At 36.8% G+C, this 26,766-nt stretch overlaps 1 protein-coding gene across 3 annotated transcripts; it reads right to left on the bottom strand.

Moving 5' to 3' along the window:
* Positions 1-3,988: 3,988 nt before the first annotated feature.
* Positions 3,989-26,042, bottom strand: LOC101896233 (glucose-6-phosphate 1-dehydrogenase). 3 transcript variants are annotated; one of them, XM_059118633.1, is made up of 4 exons: positions 26,024-26,042; positions 11,929-12,206; positions 7,612-7,829; positions 3,989-5,099 (listed from the first exon to the last, which is right to left on the bottom strand). In XM_059118633.1, the coding sequence occupies exons 2-4, from the start codon at positions 12,139-12,141 to the stop codon at positions 4,025-4,027; spliced, it is 1,506 nt and encodes a 501-aa protein (XP_058974616.1). In that variant the 5' UTR covers positions 12,142-12,206; positions 26,024-26,042; the 3' UTR covers positions 3,989-4,024. The 3 variants fall into 3 exon arrangements, with proteins under 3 accessions (XP_058974616.1, XP_005185585.3, XP_011293353.1); XM_005185528.4 differs by lacking the exon at positions 26,024-26,042 and adding an exon at positions 23,899-24,100; XM_011295051.3 differs by lacking the exon at positions 26,024-26,042 and adding an exon at positions 12,311-12,468.
* Positions 26,043-26,766: the final 724 nt, after the last annotated feature.

Raw genomic sequence — 26,766 nt, 5'->3', positions numbered from 1 at the left:
CCTATTGTTTTTAAAGATGTAAATTTAGGGGTTCGAATGGACCAAAATAATCCAAATTTTCCCGATTTAGCTGTCGCTCTACAGGTCATAAGTGAAAACCTATCGACAAGGAATTTGATAATTTCAGACAATAACATTGTATTGTGGCAACTTGTACATACAGAGTGAGATGAAAAAATTGCAACCAACTTCAGACTGCTGTAATTTCTAGATCACTCGTCCGACAGCTGTTAAAATTATTCCAGTGACAGTTCATTAAATCGTTTACAAGCGTACAAAAACATTTTGGTGAGAATTCCCCAGAAAAAAGTTATTCGTGATGGAATTCAAGCGTGATAGTGTGATTTCTTTATATTTGGCTGGAAAACCACAAGTGGCTATCGATGGAGCACTCCAGCATTTAAATGTTTCAGTGATACATGTAACGTAGCCCGACGTCAAGGAAGTGAACCGAAGAAAACAGCAACATCAGCAGAAATGGTTCGAAAAGTAAAGAAGCGAAACAGTGGCAGAAAAATGGTTCGTGAGCTGAACATATGTGAGCTGAATTTCCAACAACAGAAACAGAAAGAAAATAGACTCAAAAGAGCTAAAGAGTTGCTTGATTGGGCGATAGTGGTGAACTGCCGAATTTGGTTTTCTCCGATGAGAAAACATTCGTTGTCCAGCATTTTGTAAACAAACAAAATTATCGTGTTTACTTGCCAAAGAGATCAGCTGAAAATATGCACCTTCGGTTGGCCACATGAACTCAAGCACCGGCCATGGTGATGGTGTGGGCCGCCATAACAGCCGATGGTCGTTCTTCGCTCGTATTAATCGACCATGGCATTAGAATAAATGCCGAATATTATCGCGAAAATATTCTGGAGGGTGTATTAACGCCTCTGGCACGCAAATATTTTGGCCGCAGACCTTGGACATTCAAAATGAGGTTCCTCGTTTCATTTCCAGCGCACAATGGCCAACGAAATCTCCGGATACCAATCCGTTGAACTATTGTGTCTGGAGTATTTTGAAAAGCAAGATTGGCACTAAAAAATATCAAAGTGTCGATCACCTCAAGAAAGTGATTCGCCGGGAATGGGCCAAAATACCGCAGAGCAATATTCAGACAGCGTGTGACGGTTTCATTGGCCGTTTGAAGGCCATAATTCGTTCCAAAGGTGACCAATTCGAAAAAATCTAAATTTATTCTAAAACTTGATGCTATTTCCGACATTTTTTGCTTTCATTCAAGAAAATTAAAAAAAAAAGATGTACAAATTATGGCGTTTGACTTTGTTGCAGTTTTTTATCTCACCCTTATGAGAGAAATATACTCCTTCTCTGAATCGATTTCTTCTAAATTTGCCGAGGAATTTGTGCCTTTTTAATTTCGGGCCTGTATCAGCCATTTGGTCCACAATTAACTTGAAATCGAAAAAAAATATGTAAGGGAGCTATATCCAAATCTGAAACGATCTCGAAAAAAATTTGGCAAATATATTTCTGAGATGTATTTGATATATTTCCCCGAATAGGGTTACTACGGAGTATATATTACGCCTGTGGAGGACAAAAATAATAAATCGGACGAAAATATATATGGGAGCTTTAGCTATATCTGAACCGAATTTCATCAAACTTGACATACTTTTTTCTGGAATCAATTTGGTAAATTCCATCCCATTTTTGCTAATATTACACGTTTGGTACACAATAAAAGGCAAATCCGACGAAGATATGTATGGGAGCTATATTCAAACCGTCCTCGATAAAATTTGGTAAAGGTATTTCTGAGCTGTATTTAATATATTTCCCAAAATATCGTTGTTACAGAGTGCATATTACGGTTGCGGAGGACAAAAATAACAAATCTGACGAACAATATATATGGGAGCTATATCTAAACCGATATTCAGGAAGTTGACATACTTGTTTCTGGACTCAATTCTGAAAATGAATGAAATGCCTGGATATTGTTTCAAAAATATGACCTAACAGTTCTATCCATGGTACAATAAAAAGGTAAGGTAGAGCACCCATCTGATTAAATTTTTTTTCTAATTGTGCCCAAGTTCTGCTAATTTTGGTTTGTTTAAAAAAAAACGAAATATTTTCAAAATCAATGTTTGGAGGAAACTTAAAATGCGGGGCGCGCTTTTATAATATTAACCAGTTTTGCCATGGAATTGAAATATTGAACACTTAGGATCATATTTTTGAGAGAACATCCAGATATTTCATTCATCTTTCGCGATATTTGACTCATTTTAGAAATGAACAAAAAATATTAAATAAATGAAAACAACTTGTTGGATATAATTTTGAATAATTCTGACAGGAAGCGGGCAGAACTTCAGGGCTGAATTTCTGTAGTTTTACGATGCTGTTCTACCTCTTTATTGTACCATGGTTCTATCTTTCAATTCCATGCCAAAACTGGCGAATAGCTTTAATGCGCGTCTCCCAATTTTTGCGTCTTCCACTCATTCGGGCCAATTACGGTTGTCATTTCTACAGTCGTCGACGACGTTATGTGCAAGTCGACATCTCCGTCGTTTCGATTTAATAATGGTATTACGGTAAGGCAAAGCGACATCGACAGTTTAAAAAAGTTGGCAACACTTCCGTGTTGTTGACGAAAAAGATAATAAATTGTTTGCAGCGGCGAGTCCTAAGGGCTTAACTCTAGGTTATCAAAAACTCTACAATTTTTTTGAAATATTTTCCAGTGGTAGGTATTTTTACCCTGCTTCCTGGGGGGACGGACCACAGATTTTTGACCCGAAAGTCCGGGTTCAAGACCAGGATCGAATACCTATCCAACAAGTGGTCACTTAATGGGGTTATGTAAAGCGGTTCGGAAGTAGTAGTCTAATTATCGAGTTTTTAGACTCAGATTTTAAGTAGCCGGCCTTCGGCCCCATCAATTGGCCACTTGCATAGCTTTCAAAATATACCTATATTGCCGGGTCTTGAACCCGGACTTTTAAGACAAATATCTGGGGAATCACTGCCATAGTTTCCAGGAATCAGGGTAAAAATATTTGCCTCTGGAAAATTTTTCGAAAAAATAGAAGAGTTTTTACTTAACTAGAGTTGTTTCAATTGGCCACAGCATTGAGGTTTTTAGCGCTAGGATCTTGGTAGACCAGTGTCGGAAATAACTTCAATATTTCCAAATTGTTTTGCTGTTGTTATTTCATGGTCAAATGGTAACAAATATCAACGTCGGCTAAAAAATACAATGTCGTCACAATTTTTACGGCGACAGATATTCTCTAAAAATGACTTGGGGTCGACTGTTGTATTGATAATAGCAATCAGTCATCGCTATCGACAAAAAACGACAATCCTAATACCGTTATTGTCGTCCCGACTACATTTTGCGACGACGACGACAACCGTAATAGGGCCGATTGAGTTTTAAGATATTATGTTTTTATTTTTCAAAACAATTAATACATACACAAAATTGGCAGAAGTCGGGCACACTTAGAAAAAAATGTAATCAGCTGGTAGCTCTACCTTACCTTTTTATTGCATTAAAAGTCTATTTAATAGAATCAGACATTACTACGAAGTTACATTTTTCCCAATACCTTCGAAGTTGTATCACGAATTAGTCCATCGAAAACGGACGTATGCCCAAAATAAACGAAATAATTATAACAAAATATTTTTTTTCAATTTTTGTTATTATTATATTTTTTTTTATAAATATTCGTACAAAAGACCTAAATGTGTATAAAAAATAACCATAAATCCAATTTATATACAAAAAATCGTGTATAATGAATCAAAAAAAAATATCTTAATAATCCATGAGCTTTACAATAAGTGAGGTTAGTTTTGATTTCTTAAAAGAAATTTGAATGTTATGAAATTGTATCGTAAGTATAAACATGATTTCAATGGTTGAGAGTGATATGTCCAATTTCAATGGGAGCAATAAATCTTTAAAAACACTTCCGATTTATAATTATTTTTGTTGTTTGAAAACAAAATTTGTACAGCAATACCATGCCAGCTGGGATGATTACTGAGTCTTGTTTAGACCATTGTTGCCATGCCATTTATATGAACCGTAATACAAGAAATTACTTTCATGCAATTTTCGATCAGCCTCCTTGGGTCCACGTGATCCATAAATATAAGGTATAGGTTTAACTTTCTCATCTTCAATTCGATGGAGTATTGGTGTGAAAATACGCCAAGCTTCCCGCAACTCATCCGACCGTACAAAATGCATTTGTGAGCCGCAGAAAACATCGAGAATTAAACGTTCATAGGCATCTGGTAAGTAGGAATCTCTATAGCGATGTTCATAGGTTAAGTCCAGTTCGGTTTCTTCAATGTCAAAGGTAATGCCCGGCGATTTGGTCATCATTTTAAAGTACAAAGCTTCGCCTGGCTGGACACGTATTACCAACTCATTACGTTTGGCACTACCCTCAAAAATGTCACCCGGTACATCTTGATACTGGATACGAACTTCAGCCTTACGTTCATTCAGTGCTTTGCCGCAACGCAAAATGAAGGGCACTCCCTGCCAACGTTCATTGTTTATGTGCAACACGCCCAAGGCATACGTTGGTGTGGTGGACTCCGGATTGACGGTGGGATCATCTAAATAGCCCAACTTCGCTTCACCAGTTCCCTCGGGATTGCCAACGTATTGACCCAAAACCATATCGTCCAGTGTCAATGCTCGAATACATTTCAATACTTTGACTTTTTCATCACGAATATCGTCTGGGTGACAACTAACCGGCTTTTCCATGGCGACCAATGAGAGAATTTGCAACAAATGATTTTGCATGACATCACGTATAATACCGAATTGATCAAAGTAACCGCCACGCCCCTCTGTGCCAAATGGTTCCTTGAAGGTGATCAACACCGAGGCAATGTTCTCGCGATTCCATGTCGAGCCCAAAATCTTGTTGCCAAACCGTATGGTCATTAGATTTTGTACCATCTCCTTGCCCAAATAATGATCAATGCGATAGATTTGGTCTTCGTGGAACAGCGAGGCCAAATGATCGCTTAGCTCTTTGGATGAAACGTCATCGCGACCAAAGGGCTTTTCAATGATAACACGATTCCAGCCCCTAGAAAGGAAGAGAGAAAAAATATATGATAATTATTAGAAAAACAAAACGAGAAATAGTGGGCAATGAAAGTAGTAAAGGCGTAGCGTGTTGCCGGACAAATGTCCTAGAAACTACAGGGTGAGATGGAAAAACCGCAACCAACTTCAGACTGCTGTCATTTCTAAGCCAATCGTCCGACAGCTGTTAAAATTATTCCAGTAACAGCTAACTATATTGTTTACAAGCGTTAAGAACGTTTTGATCGAAACCCGCATCGCAGTGACCGAAAAATAGCTCGTGAGCTGAACATATCGTAATATTCCATTCGGCAAATTTTGAAAAATGAGCTCGGGGTAAAGTCATTGAAATTGCAAAAAGTGCAAGAACTTACACCGCAACAGAAAAAAATAGACTCAAAAGAGCTAAAGAGTTGCTTCGCTTGGTCGAAAGTGGTGAACTGCCGAATTTGGGGTTTCTCCGATGAGAAAACATTCGTTGTGAAGCGGTTTGTAAACAAACAAAATGATCGCGTTTACTTGCCGAAGAGGTCAGCTGAAAATGTGCACCTTCGGTTGGCCACCAGAAAGAACTCAAGCGCCGGCCATGGTGATGGTGTGAGCCGCCATAACAGCCGAAGGTCGCTCTCTGCTCGTATTAATCGACCGTGGCATCAGAATATTATCGCGAAAATATTCTGGAGGGTGTATTAAAGCCTTGTGCAGCAAAACATTTTGGCCGCAGACCTTGGACATTCCAACAGGACTCAGCACCATCGCACTCAGCACGTGCCACCCAAGAATGGTTACAAAATGAGGTTCCGTATACCAATCCGTTGGACTATTGTGTCTGGAGTATTTTGGAAAGCAAGGTTGGCACTAAAATATACCAAAGTGTCGATCACCTCAAGCAAGCGCTTCACCGGGAATGGGCCTAAATATCGTAGAGCAACATTCGGGCAGCGTGTCCGTCCATCAGTCCATCTATCCGTCTGTGGAAATGACTCTAGCTTCCAAATGAAATGACAAAATTTTACTCAAATGTATTTTGTAAATGTACTGAAAATGGGTCATGTAGGTTTACGCTTTGGTATAGCACCTATTATAATGGTACCACCCCATTATCGGTATTTTGTTGATTTTAGCGACATTATTCACCGGAATTGTTTCAAATTTGGTATTTGAAGTTCGTAATGTATACTACAACCTATGACAGAAAATTGTCTGTGCAGGTCTACGTCTTCGTATAGCCCTCATAAAACGGTACCTCCCGATATTCGGTATTTTGATGATTTAAGCGACATTATTCGCCGAAGTTGTTTCAAATTTGGTGTTTGAAGTTCGAAATGGATACTACAGCCTAAGACAGAAAATATTATGTGCAGGTCCACGTCTTCGTATAGCCCCCCATATAACGGTGCCTCCCGATATTCGGTATTTTGATGATTTTAGGAACATTATTCACCGGAAATGTTTCAAATTTGGTACTTGATGTTCGTAATGGATATTACAGCCTATGGCAGAAAATCCTAAGTGCAGGTCCATGCCTTCGTATAGCTCCCGTATAACAGCACCTCCCGATATTCGGTATTTTGATGATTTTAGCGACATTATTCACCGGAAATGTTTCAAATTTGATATTTGCAGTTCGTAATGTATACTACAGCCTATGATAGAAAATCGTCTTTTCAGGTCCATGCCTTCGTGCAGCTCCCATATAACAGCACCTCCTGATTTTAGCGACATTATTCACCGGAAATGTTTCAAATTTGGTACTTGATGTTCGTAATGTATACTACAGCCTGTGACAGAAAATTGTCTGTGCAGGTCCACGTTTTGGTATAGGCCCCATACAACGGTACCTCCTTATATTCGGTATTTTGATAATTTTGGCTACATTATCCACCGATTTTTTTACGTTTCGCATTTGAATATTGTTATGGCTCATGACAAAAGTTGACCATGCAGGTCCACGTCGTTGTATAGACCCTAATATAACGGCTATATTTTAAGTAATTTTAAGATTTTAACAGAATTTTTAACGGATTTTATTTTTTTTTTTCTTTTGAAAATTGCCAAATTCGTTCCAAATGGCGGAGGGTATTCAAAGTTCAGTACGGCCCTGCCGAACTTACAGCTTTTTTACTTGTTAAATATCACAAAGGTGTAGTTAATTTTTTCGATCGTACGATTGGGCGCCACTTGATTAAAGTTATGATTTTTTCGACCCCATTGATTATTTTGTAAGAACGAATGATGATATTATAGTATGCTTATGTTGGAGCTTATGGCGGGTTAACCCTCTTATGGGGACTATATTGACATACATGGAATGGAGTTGGCAATTTAAATCCACTGGCTTTACTAAATAATGTAAATTGTTAATGCACTTTTAAGTGGGACATTAAAAAGTACACCTGCATGCTATGGTGACAATAGCTTTCCCATGTAGGGTTCATTCGCCGTCGGTATATACACTAGTGCCAACAGATTTCATGAAATAATACCCATTCATTCATTTATTTCCAACTTACTTCTTTGACAAACATATCTCCTTCACTTGTACCGTGACGGTGTTGAACACAGACGGTGGTAGAGCCAAATAAAAAATGCGATTGGCTATGCCCTTATTTTCCATGGCCTCCATTTGCTGCTGCAGCATTTCATAACCCAAACGTCCATCATAATTACCCGACACATATTCATTCAAATGCCAAAACTCTTCGAAAAGTTTTTGTTCGTGTGGTTGGACCTGAAAAGAGAAAACGACAAAAATAAAAGAAATGAGCAAAGCAAGCAATGGCTCATAGTAGCTATGTTCAATTCAAAAGTTTATGTAACATTTGTTTGAGATTGTGGTGTGATCACTTCGAAAATTAATGTTACGGCCAAGAGTTGGAAACAATGAAGATGCTATTAATGACAACAACGCATGCATGCAGAATGCGCGCGGCAATATTAAGGTGAGAGTACACAGGCAACTTGAAGTCTTCGCATGACATATTTTGTGACATATCACAAAAGGATGCCAGAGCCGCACTCGAATCCTGCCGTCGTTTCCCCTTATAATTTGACATTAACATGCCTAGCCATGCTGCTTTTGTAGCCTTACCTTTATTCTCAGATCCGTTCACTTTCGACTTAAAGTGAAGGAATTAAAAAGTGTCTATAATACTTTATGAGGACTTATTTGACGTTTACATGGTGAGATGAAAAAACTGCAACCAACTACAGACTGCTGTCATTTCTAAGTCACTCGTCCGACAGCTGTTAAAATTATTCCAGTGACAGATCATTATATTGTTTACAAGCGTACAAAAGCATTTTGGTGATAAATTCCCAGAAAAAAAGTTATCCGCGATGGATTTCAAGCGTGATAGTGTGATTTCTTTAATATTTGGCTGGAAAATCACAAGTGGCTATCGTTAGAACACTCCAGCATTTAAATGTGAATAAATATATGGGAGCTATAATATCCAAACCTGAAACGATCTCGATAAAATTGGCAAAGATATTTCTAAGCTGTATTTGATCTATTTCCCTGAATATCGTTGTTACGGAGTGCATATTACGGCTGTGGGTAACAAATATAACAAATCGGATGAACAGGAGCTATAGCTATATCTGAACCGATCTTCACCAAATTTGACATTTAATTCGGTCGTAAGTGCCAAATTCCATCCCATTTGGACAAATATTAGACATTTGGTGCACAATAAAAGGTAAATCGGACGAAGTTATATATGGGAGCTATATCCAAATCTGAACCGATCTCGATAAAATTTAGCAAATGTATTTCTGAGCTCTATTTGATATATTTCCCCAAAAATTGTTGTTACAGAGTGCATATTACGGCTGCGGAGGACAAAAATAACAAATCGGATGAACAATATACATGGAACTATAGCTATATCTGAACCGATTTCGATCAAATTTGGCCTACTTGTTTTCAGGCCTAATTTGGTCGTATGTGCAAAAGTCCATACTATTTGGGCTGATATTACACGTTTGGTGCACAATAAAAGTAAATCGGGCGATAGAGGAACCTCCTTTTGTAACCATTTTTGGGTGGCGCGTGCTGAGTCCTATTGGAATGTTCAAGGTCTCCGGCCAAAATGTTAGCGTGCCCAAGGCTTTAATACACCCTCCAGAATATTTTCGTGATAATATTCGGCATTTTTTCTGCTGCCACGGTCGATTAATACGAGCGGAGAGCCCCCATCGGCTGTTATGGCGGCCCACACCATCCCCATGGCCGGCGCTTGAGATCTGGTGGCCAACCGGAGGTGCAAATTTTCAGCTGACCTCTTTTGGAAGTTTTGTTTGTTTACAAACTGCTGCACAACGAATGTTTTCTCATCGGAGAAAACCAAATTCGGCAGTTCACCACTTTCGGCCAAAGGAAGCAACTCTTCAGCTCTTTTGAGTCTATTTTCTTTCTGTTGCAGTGTAAGTTCTTGCACGTTTTGTAATTTCAATGGCTTTACCCCGAGCTAATTTTTCAATATTTGCCGAATGGAATATTGAGATATGTTCAGCTCACGAGCCATTTTTCGGCCACTGCGACGCGGGTTTCGATCAAGTCGCTTCTTTACTTTTCGAACCATTTATACTGATGTTGGCGGTTTCTTACTTTCTTAGGAAGTGGACCTTGACGTCGGGCTACGCTACCAGTAACACAGTAACGAGCGATGGTACGAGACACAAAAGATTTACTCACATTCAAATGCTGGGGTGCTCTAACGATAGCCACTTGTGGTTTTCCAGCCAAATATAAAGAAATCACACTATCACGCTCGAATTCTATCACGAATAACTTTTTTATAGAAAATTCTCACCAAAATGATTTTGTACGCTTGCAAATAATATAATGAGCTGTCACTGTAATAATTGTAACAGCTGTCGGACGAGTGGCTTAGAAATGAGAGCAGTCTGAAATAGGTTGCAGTTTTTTCATCTTACCCTGTATACATAACATTAGGTATGTCTAGTTACTTTGCCTGCAGGAATTGTCCAGCAACTTCTTTCTGCAAGAAAATTGCAAGAAAACTGTGAAAAGTAAACAGACGGAAATCCTGCAAAAACTTGCAAGCCATCAGCTGATTTATCAAAACAAAGCAATTTGTCCTTAGATAAAAGAAATTAAGTACGCAAAAATTAAAAAATGTTTCGAAAAACCAAACAGTTGGACTTATTTTTAAATTTCTTGCCCAAATATGCAAGAAGAAATTTGTCCAGCAAGAATTTGCAAAGTCTCAGTGAATGAACTGTCAAAATTGTTCTCTCAAATCGCTCTCTTTTGCAAATCTTTTGTATTAACAGACGAGTTCCATTAACGATTTGTAACAATTGTTACAAATTTTAGGTTAACCAGACACACCTATTGTGCACTAATATTCATGAATATTTATTTATTTATATTTTAGGTTATTTGTATCGAATAAATCCGGGTTATAGCTCCTTTATACTATTAAATATTAACCTTCTGTGTTTATTAGATCCCGGGGGATAATCGTGTGTGTTTAAATACACCCTTAGGAGGATATAAATGCTGCTCATTTGATTAAATTCAAGCGTGATAGAGTGATTTCTTTATATTTAGCTGGAAAACCACAAGTGACAAAAAAAGAAAAGAAATTAGACTCAAAAGAGCTAAAGAGTTGCTTCGCTTGGCCGAAAGTGGTGAGCCGCCTAATTTGGTTTTCTCCGATGAGAAAACATTCGTTGACCAGCAGTTTGTAAACAAACAAAATGATCGTGTTTACTTGGCAAAGAAGTCAGCTGAAAATGTGCACCTTCGGTTGACCACCAGAACTCAAGTGCCGGCCATGGTGATGGTGGGGGCCGCCATAACAGCCGATGGTCGCTCTCCGCTCGTATTAATCGACCGTGGCATCAGAATAAATGCCGAATATTATCGCGAAAATATTCTGGAGGGTGTAATAAAACCTTGGACACGCAAACATTTTGGCCGCTGATCTTGGACATTCCAACAGGACCTAGCTTCATCGCACTCAGCACGCCACCCAAGAATGGTTAAAAATGAGGTTCCTCGCTTCATTTCCACACACAATGGCCACAAAAATCTCCGGATACCAATCCGTTCGACTATTGTGTCTGGAGTATTTTGGAAAGCAAGGTTGGCACTAAAAAATACCAAAGTTTCGATCACCTCAAACAAGCGCTAAATTGGCTAAAATAACGCAACATTCTGGAAGCATGTGACGGTTTCATTGGCCGTTCGAAGATCATAATTCGTGCCAAAGTACAAAGGACGCCTATGCAAAATATAAAATACGCCTTTTCGGGAACATTTGCAACTTTCGAGTGTACCGCAGTATTAATGCTTTACTTTTACTGTACCCAGTGATGATTTCCGTTATTATGTAGATTCCGCACCGGGATTAAAATAAATCCAGTCGTTAGAACATCTATTTTTGCTAAATCCGGTATGGTGCACACGTACCATAATGTGGATTTGGTTTTACGACATTTTCTACGAATCGATAACTATTTTGATCTCAAATAAAGCGAGATATGAGATGCAGCATTTTCGTATCCTTCGAACAATTATCATGACAAACAGGGTGCAAGTACATAAAAAGTTTGAAGTCATGGCTAGGCATATAAATATAAAATTATAATGGAAAACGACGGCAGGATTTTAGAGCGGCTCTGTAATCCCTTTATGAAGTGTCACAAAATATGCCATCACAACAAGCCATGACTTCAAGCTTCTTAGGTACTTGTACCTTTAGGAATACTCTCAATGTATAACTGAAAGTTTAGAGACCAGCCTCTTTTCTGTCACTCTTACAAATAACAGTTCTTCACCTTATTGAAGTACCTACCTTCATATATTTTTCACAGGCTTTCTTGATATCGTCGCATGTTATTTTCGAACGAGCATATCCACAAAACTTCGTTGGCTTGGGCAATAGATTATCACGGTATAGCCACCATAGCGTGGGATAGATTTTCTTTTTGGCCAAATCACCGGAGGCACCAAATATCACAAAGGTATGTGGGATTTGTCCATCAAAATGTGTACCCTCACACACCATGGTGGGTGATTTCAGTGCCTTAATAATGCGCTCCAGGGTGAGTTCGTGATTATCCTGATCGTGACCTAAAACCCAGGGGGGAAAGAAACAAAAAGTTAATAAATAGCCAAATTGCAGATGCTAATAATGGAGAGTTATAATGAATGATGTTTAAACAATTATCTTTAACCTTGAACTTTTTAAATATTGTGTTTGTTTTTGTTTTCTTCGTTTTCTTTTATTGCTGGCGATCAATGTCTTTCGACCGTTTGTCTATATCATACGAGGTTGCAGGGCTTACTAAAAACTCGTCTTAGCATTACTTGGAAATATATAAACGTTTTTGTTATATTTGATTGTCATTATTTGTCTCTTGTTGAGAAGATACTTCCGACCCCCCCCCCCCTGCTTACGATCGCATAAATGGGAGAAAATGCATTCATTTTTGAGTGCAAACTTAGGTATATTCCGATAGGTATCAGCAAATGGCATGACAATTAATTCAAGTATCTAAACACTCGTATGGTTCCGTGCATCTAAAATGCAACTACATATTTATGGCAAGCGAATAGCGTAGATATGAGTAATAAGCATGTAAATTTGTACAGGGTGTTACACAATTAAACTCGGAACTTGATTTGTTCTTATTTGAATATTGCTGAACGACAATTGCGGAATTGCCATAAAGGTTTACAGATACAGAGTTGATTTTTGTAAAACCAAGTACTGTACACAGTGATTAGGAATGGTCAAACTAATAGTGCATTTACACTAGACAAAAAATAATAAACTATTGAAGAATGGTATAAAGGCTGCAAATACATAAAAAGCTTGAAGTCATGGCTAGGCATATTAATGCCAAATTATAATGAAAAACGACGGCAGCATTTTAGTGCGGCTCTGTAATTCCTTTGTGAAATGTCACAAAATAGGCCGTGCCATGACTTCAAGCTTCTTATGTACTTAGCCCTTAATGTTTGTTTGCGTATACATACAGACCCAAAGATAATGCAAAAAATAGTCAAAAAGAGAAATTCCAAAAAAAAAAAAAAAAAAACGGTTTAAATGATGACCGTTATGCGGGGGTTATACGAAGACGTGAACCAGCATAAGTCATTTTTTGTCATAGGCTATACTACCCATTAAGATTTTTAAATTCGAAACTTAAAAATCATCAAAAATACCGAATAAAGGGAGGTACCGTTATATGGGAGATATAAGAAGACATGGATCTGCTGCATACGAATTTTTTAGACATAGGCTCATGGCAGAAGAATACAGGTAGATGCATCAACGCTTGGGAGCATTGATATGTCAAAAAAAATGTGAATGTTCTTTTCAAATATAAGTAGATTTTTATATGTTTTCTTATACTACGTCATTCGGAGGCTATTATAATTCGCGTTTTTCAACAATTTTTACAAATTTAAATAATTTTTCATTCAACATTTTCAATTCCAAAATTGGTTTGACAGTCCATTGTCCCAGCAGCTGTGTCGACGCGTCTACCTATATTCTTCCATTACCCATTACAAGTTGTGTTCCAGAACCTACAAATTAGTACTAATTCTGCTACAACGCGTTCCCGTACTTCAAAAACTAGCAAAATTTGCAACTCTCTCGAGAAAAAATGGCGCTGAGTGGTGCACATTTCTGCTTGTTTTAGCTACATGAATTTGGCCGAGCAGAAATGTGCATATTGTAAATTTGACATTTAATTGGCAGGGCTAACAAGGTCGAAAAATATATTGATACATTTCAATGTTCGCGCATCACAACAAAGATAAAGAAAATGATCAACTTAAAAACTAAAGGAAAAACTAATATTTGTCGTGCAAAAAACAAAAAGAGAAAATATAGAGCAACTGATGTATTCACTTTTCGATGATTCCAGCAGTGAAGAGGACTGGCTGAATCGGAATCAGATTATTAATTATTATTGTTAGAGATTATTAATTTTAACTTATCGTCTTCAATACTCATTTTTTAAATGTTGTCATCCTTTTCATTAAGGTTTCGCCAGTCCGATTTAGACTGCTTTTGGAATTTTGACATTTTTCGCATTTCTGCTAATTTTCCGTTCTCTTATTTTTTGAGCACACCTAAATGAGAATGAAATTTCGCACTGTTCTCTCTTCTGCTAGTTTTATTACTAAAAAAAGGACTGGAACATAACTACAAACATCGAGCACGAAATTTGAAACAATTCGAGTAAATGGTGTGCGACTTGGGAGTGTACGGAAATACAGGATGAAATTAAAATAACTGCAACAAAGTCAAGCGCCATAATTTTTTCATTTGTTTTTTAAATTTTATTAAATGAAAGCAAAAAAATATCGGAAATAGCATCAAATTTTAGAGTAAGTTAAAATTGGTTCGAATTGGTCACCTTTGGCACGAATTATGGCCTTCAAACGGCCATGAAACCGTCACACGCTGCCCGAATGTTGCTCTGCGTTATTTTAGCCCATTCCCGACGAAGCGCTTGCTTGAGGTGATCGACACTATGGTATTTTTTAGTACCAATCATACCATTATGCACAGGAAATGAAGCGAGGAACCTCATCTTGTAACCATTCTTGGGTGGCCCGTGCTAAGTCCTGTTGGAATATCCAAGGTCTGCGGCGAAAATGTTTGCAAGGCCAAGGCTTTAATACACCCCCAGAATATTTTCGAAAATAGTATTCGGCATTTGTTTTGATGCCACGGTCGATAAATACGAGCGGAGAGCGATCATCGGCTGTTATGACGGTCCACACCATCACCATGGCCGGCGCTTGAGTTCTGGTGGCCAACCGAATGTCGACATTTTCAGCTGACCTCTTTGGCAAGTAAACACGAGCATTTTGTTTTTGTTTTACAACGAATGTTTTCTCATCGGAGAAAACCAAATTCGGCAGTTCACCACTTTCGGCTAAGCGAAGCAAATTTTTACCTAATTTGAGTCTATTTTCTTTCTGTTGCGGTGTAATTTCTTGCACTTTTTGGAATTTTAATGCCTTTACCCCGAGCTCATTTTTCAATATTTGCCGAATGGAATATTGCGATATGTTCAGTTCGAACCATTTATGCTGATGTTGCTGTTTTCTTCTGTCAACTTCCTTGACGTCATCGTCAGCTGTATTCAAGTGCTTCCCTTACATTCTTTTAAAATATGTAACTAAATACGCATGATGAAAATGATGTTTAACAGCAATTGACATTATAAACAAATTGAGTAGTGCTGCAAGGCCTAAAAGCTAAAACAAATAGCTTAAATCATGATTCCGGAGTAAGTAAAAAAAAAAACAGAATGTGTTCGACTAAATCTTAAGGTGGGAATAAATAAAGCGCTTATTTTGCTGGCTTAAGTCATTGGCTGGCTTCTTCGAAGAGGAGCAAAAGAGTTTTAGGTTGACTTAGTTCGATTTTAGCCCTATGCCCTTTTGTTAATTTTCGAAGAAGCCAGCCGATGACTTATGCCAGCCAAATAAGCGCTTTATTTATTTCACCTTTACAGTACGTTTACATATAAATGGGTTAACCCACTGGATTTGGATTAAAATTGTCGTATCCATTACTTATACTTCAAATAAATCCTCTTAAAGTAGGTTAACCCTGCAAAAAAACTCTAACGTAAACATAGCATTAGACTTTCCCTGTTGAAATTATTTCATTTACTTTTTTTCAAAGCTCACTGTATTATATTGAGTTACTAATGGCAAACGTGTGGTGAAGATCACGCGATACATTTTTCATTGTTTACCTACGGAAATAGGCGCTCTCTAAAGTCAAGTTTTACTAACAATAGAATTAATATTTATATTACGTATTCATATTTACGCCGTTTTTTATCTATGTAGTTGTACTATACCAGCATTATTTTGCAATAATTGAATTCAAAACACATTAAAGTCCACATTTTTAAATAGGCAAATGCATACAGGTATTTTTGTGACGTCCTTGTGGCATTTGTTAAGCTAATAAAGTTCTGTTTGTCTCTAATAACAATAATAATAATATTGTGCAATATGGGAGAGTGGAGGATTAGGTGTTGGTATTTTTGGTATCTATTACTTGAGTGGTAAAAATGTAGAATTTCATCTCATCATTGTTACAGTTGCTTTTGTATGATTAAATATGGAAATGCAACACTGATGATTTATTAATAACATGGTAGAAGAATACAGGTAGATGTATCAACGCTTAGGAACATTGATATATCAAACATTTTTAAATGTTTCTCCAAAAATAAGTATATTTGTATATGTAATTCTATATAATGTCCATTGGAGATAGTTATGATATGCATTTTTTAACAATTTTTACAAATTTGAAAAATTTTGTATTCAAAAATTTCAATTGCAAAATTGATCTGACAGTTCATTGTCCAAGCAGTGGTGTCGATGCGACTATCGGTATTCTTCTACCAAGATTAGGTGTGTCTGGTTACCATTCCTGCAACATCTTTCTGAAAGAGTAAGGTCGTTTTATTCTCTTTTGCAAGGAAAATGCGAAAAGTAAACAGACAGAAAAGAATTAAAAGAAAGAAATCACCACCCATTTTACAATTTTTATAAATAAAAAGGAAATTAACAATAAAATGCGAATATGAGCAATAAAAGAACGATAGATTTGATGTGTTCCCCGGAATCATTTAAACGTGTTGCTAAAGGCGTTTGTCTAAAAATGTTCGAAATAGTCTTTTATTTTCTTATTACATATTAATGTTTACGTTTTTCACATTTTATAAAGTTGTTTTCCAAAAACAATTAGTCCATGGTACAATGAAATAAAGGTAACCTCATTTTAAATAAGCATTTCCAGCTCTGCATTATCTGTTATTTACCTTGTCAGATTTCAATGCATAAAAACATTTCCCATCTCTGATTTTGTGTGTATACAATGGATTTAATTTTGACAATGAGATGTTGTCAAATGTATACATTTGAAAAAATTGTAAACATATGATTACATGACTTTACCTTCTTAGTTCTACCATGAATTAGTCTTGCTAATTCCATAAAAAAAATATTTCCAAATTAAAAGCACAAAAAGGAATAAAAAAAGCAATAGAAAACACCTGATTGAATGTCGATAAATTAAAGAAAAAGAGTTGCAAGTGATTGCAAGAAGGAATTTGTCCAGCAAGAATTTGCAAACTCTCAGTGAAGTGACTGTCAACATTTTCTCTCTCTCTTTTTGAAGAACAGACGACTTCCAGCATAGACAAATTAAGATATAGACAACGAAATGCTCTCACCGTTTATCTTCGAAAAAATCGAATCAGCAGATGTCGTCTATATCGTTTCAGGGGTTTGAGTGGGAATATTGAAGTCACTCAATTCTAAAACGTTAAAAATAACAAAAACTGTAAGATATTTGTCAGTTGAAAATTGTTCCATAATAAAAGAAATGTGAAAAGTACGTGATGATATCAAAAAATTCCGGAATAATAAAGTGAAATTCTTGAAAAACGATAAAATATGTTTTCGATGTCGAGTGGGTTGAACGCGTAAATCAGCATGTTGACTATGCAAAACATGATGAGAGCCACCTGGATAAAAAGACAAAACTAACTTTTCGTTGTCTATATCTTAATTTGTCTATGCTTCCAGTAACATTTTAAAACACTTTCTTTTTGAAAATTACAAGCCTAATTGTTTTTTTGTCATTCCGTGTGTAACTCTTCGAAATATACATTTTAGTCCCCACAAAGTTTATATATTCTTCATCAGCATAAAATTCGAAGACGATTTAGCCATGTCCGTCTGTCTGTCTGTATCACGCTCTAATCCCGCTATTTTTCGAACAAATTGAGATAGAAGGCTAAAATTTTGCACACATGTATATTTTGCCAGTAGGCAGGTTAAGTTCGTAAATGGGCCATATATGTCCAAGTTATCATATAGCCCCCATATAACGGTACATCCCGATATTCGGTATTTTGATGATTTTAGCGACATTATTCACCGGAATTGTTTCGAATTTGGCATTTGAACTTCGTAATGGATACTACAGCCTAAGACAGAAAATTATCTGTGCAGGTCCACGTCTTCATATAGCCCCCATATAACGGTACCCCCGATATTCGGTATTTGGATGATTTTAGCGATATTATTTACGGGAATTGTTTCAAATTTCGCATGTGAAGTTCATAATTAATACTTCATCACGTGCCAGAAAATTGCCTGTTCAGGTTCACGTCTCAAGTTTCGCATTTAAATATTGTAATAACTTATGACAAAAGTTGCCTATGCAGGTCCACGTCGTCGTATAGGCATTAGGTATTTTTAAGATTTTAACAGAATTTTTAACGGTTTAATTTTTTTTTTGGAAATTGGCAAATTTATGCCAAATGGTGGAGGGTATTAAAAGAACTTACAGTTTTTTTTTTGGCATTTTTTGTCTCATTCTTAATTTTCGAATGCGTCATTTTTTCTATGGCGGACAAGTTGCTACGTTTTGCCAAATCAACTGATTGCTTGCAAGTTTATGTAGGGTTTCTGTCCGTTTACTTTTCATAGTCTTATTGGAAAAGAGCATAAAACTGCATAACGCAGACAGAAAGGAACTGCAGGAAAAGTTACCAGACAGACCTAATTACATTCAGAAAAAAACTGAAATCAGCTTATGGTTCTGCAATATGTTTTTATTATACCATCTGGCAGCGTATTAAAAGTCTCGCTTTGACTGAATTGACCTCTTACTTATCAATACACTCGTTGGCAACAACAATTTGTTAAGGGCACTTCCGCATCTAAAAAGAAGTAAAAACTTAGAAATGCTGCCAAAAACCTGAGCTTATGTTCACTCCAACCGAACATGACCAACATGAGTGCGTGCATTCGGTATAGACCTAAAATGAATGATATTGTATTCATACGTGCTTATTTAGAACGGATAAACTTTCATTTATTTTAAAATGTATGAATGAATGGCGAACGAGTGAGCGTAAAATCAATAGCGGCCAGCGGCTTTTACTATTTGAACTTGATAATGAATGCTATTGCGTGTACATTTATAATTTATGAATTTATGCGTGAATTTGTGTTTGCTTTACTTTCAGATTTTTGTTGTTGTTGGTGACTGTGTTTGACCTATTCGACAATACTTATGTGTAAGCGGATTGAATGAGGTGTTTCTGTACCGTAATATAATTATTTTGCAATGATAGTGGTTTTGTGCTGTCAGATGTCTGTTCATTGCCATGAATGTCACAATGACGTGAATTAATCTCTGTGTACATATGAACGGCAACATAATCCGCAAACAACGATTGTGAATGTAAAGAGGCTAGGCATCACGTGTTGATTTACACATTTAAAAAAAAAATTGAAATATGTATGTATACAGGGTAATATGAAAAAACTGCAACAAAGTCAAACGCCATAATTTTTACATTTTTTTGAAATTTCATTGAATGAAAACAAAAAATGTCGGAAATAGCAACAAATTTAAGAATAAGTATAGACAATGTCGGAAATAGCATCAAATTTCAGAATAAGTTTCGATTTGTTCGAATTGGTCATCTTTGGCTCGAGTTATGGCCTTCAAACAGCTAATGAAACCGTCATGCTGCCCGAATGTTGCTCTGCAGTATTTGGGTCCATTCCCGGTAAAGCGCTTGCTTGAGGTGATCGACACTTTGGTATTTTTTGGTGCCAACCTTGCGTTCCAAAATACTCCAGACACAATAGTCCAACGGATTGGTATCCAGAGATTTTTGCGCTGGAAATGAAGTTAGGAAGCTCATTTTGTATTTTGGGTGGCGCGTGCTGAGTGTGACGGTGCTGGATGGAGTCCTGTTGGTCTGCGGCTTTAGTAATACACCCTCCAGAATATTTTCGCGATAATATTCGGCAGTTATTCTGACGCCACAGTCGATGTATACGAGCGGAGAGCGACCATCGGCTGTTATGGCGGCCCACACCATTACCATGGCCGGCGCTTGAGTTCTGGTGGCCAACCGAAGGTGCACATTTTCAGCTGACCTCTTTGGCAAGTAAACACGATCATTTTGTTTGTTTACAAACTGCTGGACAACGAATGTTTTCTCATCGGAGAAAACCAAATTAAGCAATTCACCACTTTCGGCCAAGTGAAGCAACTCTTTATCTCGTTTGAGTATTTTTTTCTTTCTGTTGCGGTGTAAGTTCTTGCACTTTTTGGAATTTCAATGGCTTTACCCCGAACTCATTCTCCAATATTTTCCGAATGAAATATTGCAATTTGCTCAGCTCACGAGCCATTTTTCGGCCATTGTGACGCGGGTTTCAAGTCGCTTCTTTACTCTTCGAACCATTTCTGCTTCCTTGACGTCGGGCTACGCTACCAGTATCACGGCAACGAGCGATGCTACGAGACACAAAAGATTTATTCACATTTAAATGCTGGAGTGCTCTAACGATGGCCACTTGGGTGTTCCAGCCAAATTTAAAGAAATCACACTATCACGCTTAAATTCCATAACAAAAAACTTTTTTCTGGAAAATTCTCATATAATGAGCTATCACTGGAATAATTTTAACAGCTGTCAGACGAGCGGCTTAGAAATGACAGCAGTCTGAAGTTGGATGCAGTTTTTTCATCTCAACCCCTATATACAAACTTTGTATATTATTTGACAGAAGGTAGCTTTGTTCTACCTTCTATAATTATGCCATGGTTTAGATGAAATTTTGACAAAAAAATTCCATAATATATAAAAGCATATAACTGGCACGCACATACTCGCAAATTTATGCATCTCTATTTTCTGCATGACTCATATGACACAAACAATATTAATAATATGTGTTTGATAAAATTTCCAATAATTTATGCATTAGAGGTCATGGTTTCAAATAAGATATGCATACATATACTAAATAAATGAAGACGAGTAAAAGGAAATATAAATTATTCATTGATAGAAAAAAATCTCTATAGCAACAGTGTTGAATAGAGATTTTTTCCACAACAAATTATTATATGAATATAATAAATTTTTTTGTATAAAAAAGACTTGTATACCGTTTCTTGATAATAGCAACGACTTTATACTCCATGGTGCAAAAAGGAGGTAAAACAGGGTCGTACAGCTGCTGAAATACAACAGACCGCTTACTGACAGAATTATTCAATATTACATGTAACAATAGGTGTGTCTGGTTATCCTAAAATTTGTAACAAATTTTGCACATTTTTAATGAAAGTTGTCTGTTAACACAAAAGAAAGCGATTTGAGAGAACAATTTTGACAGTTCTTTCACTGAAAGTTTTCGAGTTCTTGCTGGAAAAATTTCTTCTTGCAATCACTTGCAACTCTTCTTTTTCTCCTTCCGGGAATGTAAAGACTATCCATCTATGAACTTCTGTAATTTACCTTGTCAAATTTTAATGAATAAAAAATGAATTTATAAATAAAAATTTTGGCAATGAGTTGTTGTCGAATGAATAATTTTGAAAAAAATTGAAAACATATGATTGCATGACTTTACCTTCTTCATTCTACCCTGGTTTTGTTGCTTCGATTCATTTTTAATTTTTGTGTTCTTAATTTCTTTTATTTGTGGACAAATTGCTTTGTTTTAATAAATCAGCTGATTGCTTGCAAGTTTTTGCAGGAATTCCGTCTGTTTACTTTTCACAGTTTTCTTGCAAAAGAGAATAAAACTACGTCACTCTCTCTCTCTCTCTCAGAAAGAAGTAACTGGACAATTCCTGTCATACCTATTTTTTTCTCATTAATTTGACATTTTTCCTCATTTTTTAAATCAGTAAGAAAACCCGCAAAAGATGAATGAAAACACTGTATGTATTAAGGTGTTTTATTTAACAGTATTTAAATATATATTAAAATTTATACATACATATAATGATAATTACTTATCTGTTAAAGTATTACAGATTTTTGTAAGTTGTTATTGTAAAATCATGTGCTTATTATTTTGTAAATAAAGAAATACGTAGATAGATGTTCCATCTGATAATAAAAATAATTGCTGTGATGATGTAGCTGATAAGGTGAATACGTTTCAGATTACACTGACAATTAATTTATCATATAAATATGACAAAGCCGAAAAATGGCTCATGAGCTGAAAATATCGCAATATTCCATTCGGCTAATATTGAAAAATGAGCTCGGGTTAAAAGCCATTGAAATTCCAAAAAGTACAAGAACTTACACCGCAACAGAAAGAAAATAGACTCAAAAGAGCTAAAGAGTTGCTTCGCTTGGCCGAAAGTGGTGAATTGCCGAATTTGGTTTTCTCCGATGAGAAAACAAACCAAATGTTCGTGTTTACTTGCCAAAGTGGTCAGCTGAAAATGTGCACCTTCGGTTGCCCATCAGAACTCAAGCGCCGGCCATGGTGATGATGTGGGCCGCCGATGGTCGCTCTCCGCTCGTATTTGTCGACCGTGGCATCAGAATTAATACCGAATATTATCGCGAAAATATTCTGTAGGGTGTATTAAAGCCTTGGGCACGCAAACATTTAGGCCACATACCTTGGCCATTCCAACAGGACTCAGCCCGCGCCACCCAAGAATGGTTACAATATGAGATCATTTCGCAGCGCACAATGGCCACCAAAATCTCCGGATATTGTGTCTTATATTATTTATATTGTCTCTGCATTGTTTTGGAAAGCAAGGTTGGCACTAAAAAATACCAAAGTTTCGATCACCTCAAGCAAGCGTTTGAATGAACCAAAATACCGCAGAGCAACATTCGGACAGGGTGTGACGGTTTCATTGGCCGTTTGAAGGCCATTTTTGATACTATTTCCGACATTTTTTGCTTTCATTCAATAAAATTTAAAATAAAGCAAGTAAAAACATTAACTTCGGCCGAGCCGAACTTATAATACTCTCCACGTTAGGGTGAAGCAAGCAATGGGTTCCATTATGATCCACAAATACCGAATATCGGGAAGTACCGTTATATGGGGCCTATACCAAAGCGTGGACCTATACATACTATGTTTCGCCACACGAACTAGGACCTATTATGACCTACAAATACCAATTTTCAGACAAATCCGTGTAAAAATGTGGCAAAAATCGTCAAAATACCGAATATCAGGAGGTATCGTTATATGGGGTCTATACCAAAGCGTGGACCTAAACATACTATATTTCGCCACACGAACAAGGACCTATTATGACCTACAGATACCAATTTTCAGACAAATCTGTGTGAAAATGTGGCAAAAATTATCAAAATACCGAATATGGGGAGGTACCATTATATGGGGTCTATACCAAAGCGTGAACCTATATATACTATGTGGTTCGCCAACGGAGCTTGAACCCATTAGGACACACAAATACCAATTTTTAGACAAATCCGCGAAGAAATGTGGCAAAAATCATCAAAATACCGAATATCGGGAGGTACCGTTATATGGGGTCTATATCAAAGCGTGGACCTATACATATCTATCTTTCGTCACACGAACTAGGACCCTTTCCAAGGTGGAGGGTATAAAAATGTAAAAATGGACTTTGTTGCAGTTTTTTTTTTATTTCACCCTGTAATGAGAGCCAGTAAAGCTGAAGCCGGCTTTACACCGACGGCACCAAAATTACAAGACTTACAAAGATTCGTCATAATCAAGGGAATTAACAATTAAAATAACGCGATTTTTGAAAACATGTTCGGTGTAAATGAAGCTTGTTTGTTTTTATCAGGTTGCAGATTATCGAGGTTCAACTGTCATTCCCTTGAAGAATCAACACAATCTGAAGATATGTGTGTTCATGCAATTACTACAGCTTGTAGTTATGTGTGTATAACCCTATACTCACCATTATGATTGATATCCCCTCTCAATGTATTCATCGCGATGACAAATTAAAAAGGAAAATACAAATCCACTTCACTTAAAGAAACGTATTTAATTAACAATTTTTATTATTATATTTGCTTGCCGTTCTGCCCTCTTGTCGGAAACTTTTTTTTGTAATTTAATGAAATTTCTTTGTTATTATTGTTGTAAGTTCACTTCACTGCGGCTAATAGTTTGAGTGGAATTCAAAGGTTTTTGTTGTTCCTTGTCCGTTGCACTTGTATAAAACACGCGTTTTAATCGTACGATCGCGTCAATCTTCTTTGCGTCTGTAACGGCGAATGAGGAGCGGCTATGCCAAAACAATGTAGTACCGAGCTTCGCCACTTCAATTATGCGACTGAAATGCTTGGTTTTATTCCAAGTTGTTGCTTGGAAATGCATGTGTGTTTCGGTGTTTTGCTTAGTGGCCAAGATTACCTCGAAGAGCAGCAGACACACCAAAATGTACAATAAAAAAATTATGACATTTTAAAATCTGTTTCGAGTGAATCACACCATAGCATTTTTGTTTGTTCATCACATTCATACGGTGGCTTTGGATTAATTCAACTCAATCTCGGCAAACAGGTAGGTAGAAAAATCTATCAAAGAGTTGAACTCAAACCTTGTTGTTTTTTTAACCAAGTTTTTTTTTGTTTAATAAATGAGTAAAGAAAATGTAAACAAACGGCATTGTTTCAGAAAAGAGGTTATGAAAGAGAGAGCAATAGAGAGAGAGAGCAGCAGAGAGACTTCATTAAAATTCTATGGTAACAGTGGGTTGATTAGGATTACGACTGAAAAAATCTCTTAATGAAATATGATAAATTACTTATCTAACCTATTTTTTCTTCTTCCTAGGATTGCGTTTCCAATCCTTTTTAATAAGCTTTGAGTTTAGAAGACAACCTCATTCGTGTAGCCGAGTGTTTCATAATTGTTTATGGTAAAATTTATTGCTATTGCACATTTTTATACCCTCCACCTTGGAAAGGAGGGTATATTAACTTTGCCATTCCGTTTGTAACATCCCTAAATATTCCTCGTAGACCCCATAAAGTATATATTTTCATAATCAGCATAAAATTCTAAATCGACTTAACGAAGTTCGGCTGTCTGTCCGTCTGTCTGTTGAAATCACGATACAGCCCATATTTTTGACGTAGAGCGTCAAAATTTAGCAGAACAATTTGTATTGTGTCTAGGATGGTTGGTATTGAAAATGAGATATATCGGTTCACGTTTTGATATAGTCCCCATATAACGGTACCTCCCGATATTCGGTATTTTGATGATTTTTGCCACATTTTTTCACGGATTTGTCTGAAAATTGGTATTTGTAGGTCATAAGGGGTCCTAGTTCGTGTGGCGAAATATTGTATGTATGGGTCCACGCTTTGGTGTAGCCCCCATATAGCTGTACCTCCCGATATTCGGTATTTTGATGATTTTCGACCAAATTTTTTGGCGGATTTGTCTAAAAATTGGTATTTGTAGGTTATAATGGGTTCTAGCTCGTGTGGCGAAATATTGTATGTATGGATCCACGCTTTGGTATAGCCCCCATATAACGGTTCCTCCCGATTTTTTGGTATTTTGATGATTTTTTCGCGGATTTGTCTAGCTCCGTTGGCGAAACATTGCATATATAGGTCCTCGTTGTGTATAGCGCCCATATAACGGTACCTTCCGATATTCGGTATTTTGATGGTTTTTGCCACATTTATTCATGGATTTGTCTGAAAATTGGTATTTGTAGGTCATAAGGGGTCCTAGTTCGTGTGGCGAAACATTGTATAGCTCCCATATAACGGTACCTCCCGATATTCTGTATTTTGATGATTTTTGCCACATTTTTTGCAATTGGTTTTGGTGTGTCCTAATGAGTACTAGCTCCGTTGGCGAAACATTGTATGTATACGTTCACGTTTTTGAATAGCCCCATATAGCGGTACGTCTCGATATTCGATATTTTGACGATTTTTGCACATTCCCCCACGAGTATGTCTAAAAATTGGTATTTGTGGGTCATAATGGGTTCTAATGTTTCCTTCAAAGTTCGGAACGTCCGAACTTAATGTTTTTTTACTTGTTGTACATACCTTTGGATGTTAGGAGACAGGACAATTCAGCAAATCAAATTAAATATTCTTAATTATCAGTTTTTCCGCCGCCGCCTCGTGTGTACAATTCAGCGATCTCGTCTGCTGTTGCGTGCCTCTGTACGATAATATAGGTTATGACCCACGTACGCACAGATATCGATGCGCTCAGTTAGCAACCAAGAGCACTCGAATGAAGGGACAAAGTAAGTCATGTAGGGCTTCCCATATCAATATAAGAATTGATAAGACCTACCGAATTGTGGCGATTAGGTTTAGTAAAATTAGTTTGAGTAGGTTTTAAGTAAAACATATTTAAATATAAAAAAGCTTTATTTGATCAGTTTTTTTTTTTTTTTTTCATTTTAACAACCATTGTTTTTGTTCAGCCGTTTGAGGTGTGTACGATAACTTTCACGTCGCAATCTAAACTGTAAAGATGCAAGTACATGTCAATTTAAATCCACTGGGTATTCTAAATTTGCTTGTGTTCGAGAACTGCTAACCAATTTTCCCTTTACGATATCGAAAATTCTGGAAAAAAAATTAAAAACTACCAAAAATGAATAAACATTTTCACCTAGGTCACAATGCAGGTTATTTTCAATCTGCTAAGGTACTAAATTATTCCCTCTGACAAAAATCTCCAGTAAGGGTTTGCAGACTCCCATTGGCATTATTGGACTTTAGATATATCCATGGCACAATTACAGAAGGTATAACAAAGCCAGCCCCCAAATACA

The sequence above is a fragment of the Musca domestica genome, unplaced genomic scaffold, assembly GCF_030504385.1.
Source record: "Musca domestica strain aabys unplaced genomic scaffold, Musca_domestica.polishedcontigs.V.1.1 13, whole genome shotgun sequence".
Classification (NCBI taxonomy): Eukaryota; Metazoa; Arthropoda; class Insecta; order Diptera; family Muscidae; genus Musca; species Musca domestica.
This window is presented reverse-complemented; position numbering and strand designations above follow the sequence as displayed.

Coding starts and splice junctions, on each gene's coding strand:
- LOC101896233 (XM_005185528.4), bottom strand. CDS start 23,932: ATGAATACATTGAGAGGGGATATCAATCATAATG. Junction 7,830..11,928: donor CCTGTGAAAAATATATGAAG/GTAGGTACTTCA, acceptor TTCTCTTTTCAG/GTCCAACCACACGAACAAAA. Junction 5,100..7,611: donor GAGATATGTTTGTCAAAGAA/GTAAGTTGGAAA, acceptor CTTCCTTTCTAG/GGGCTGGAATCGTGTTATCA.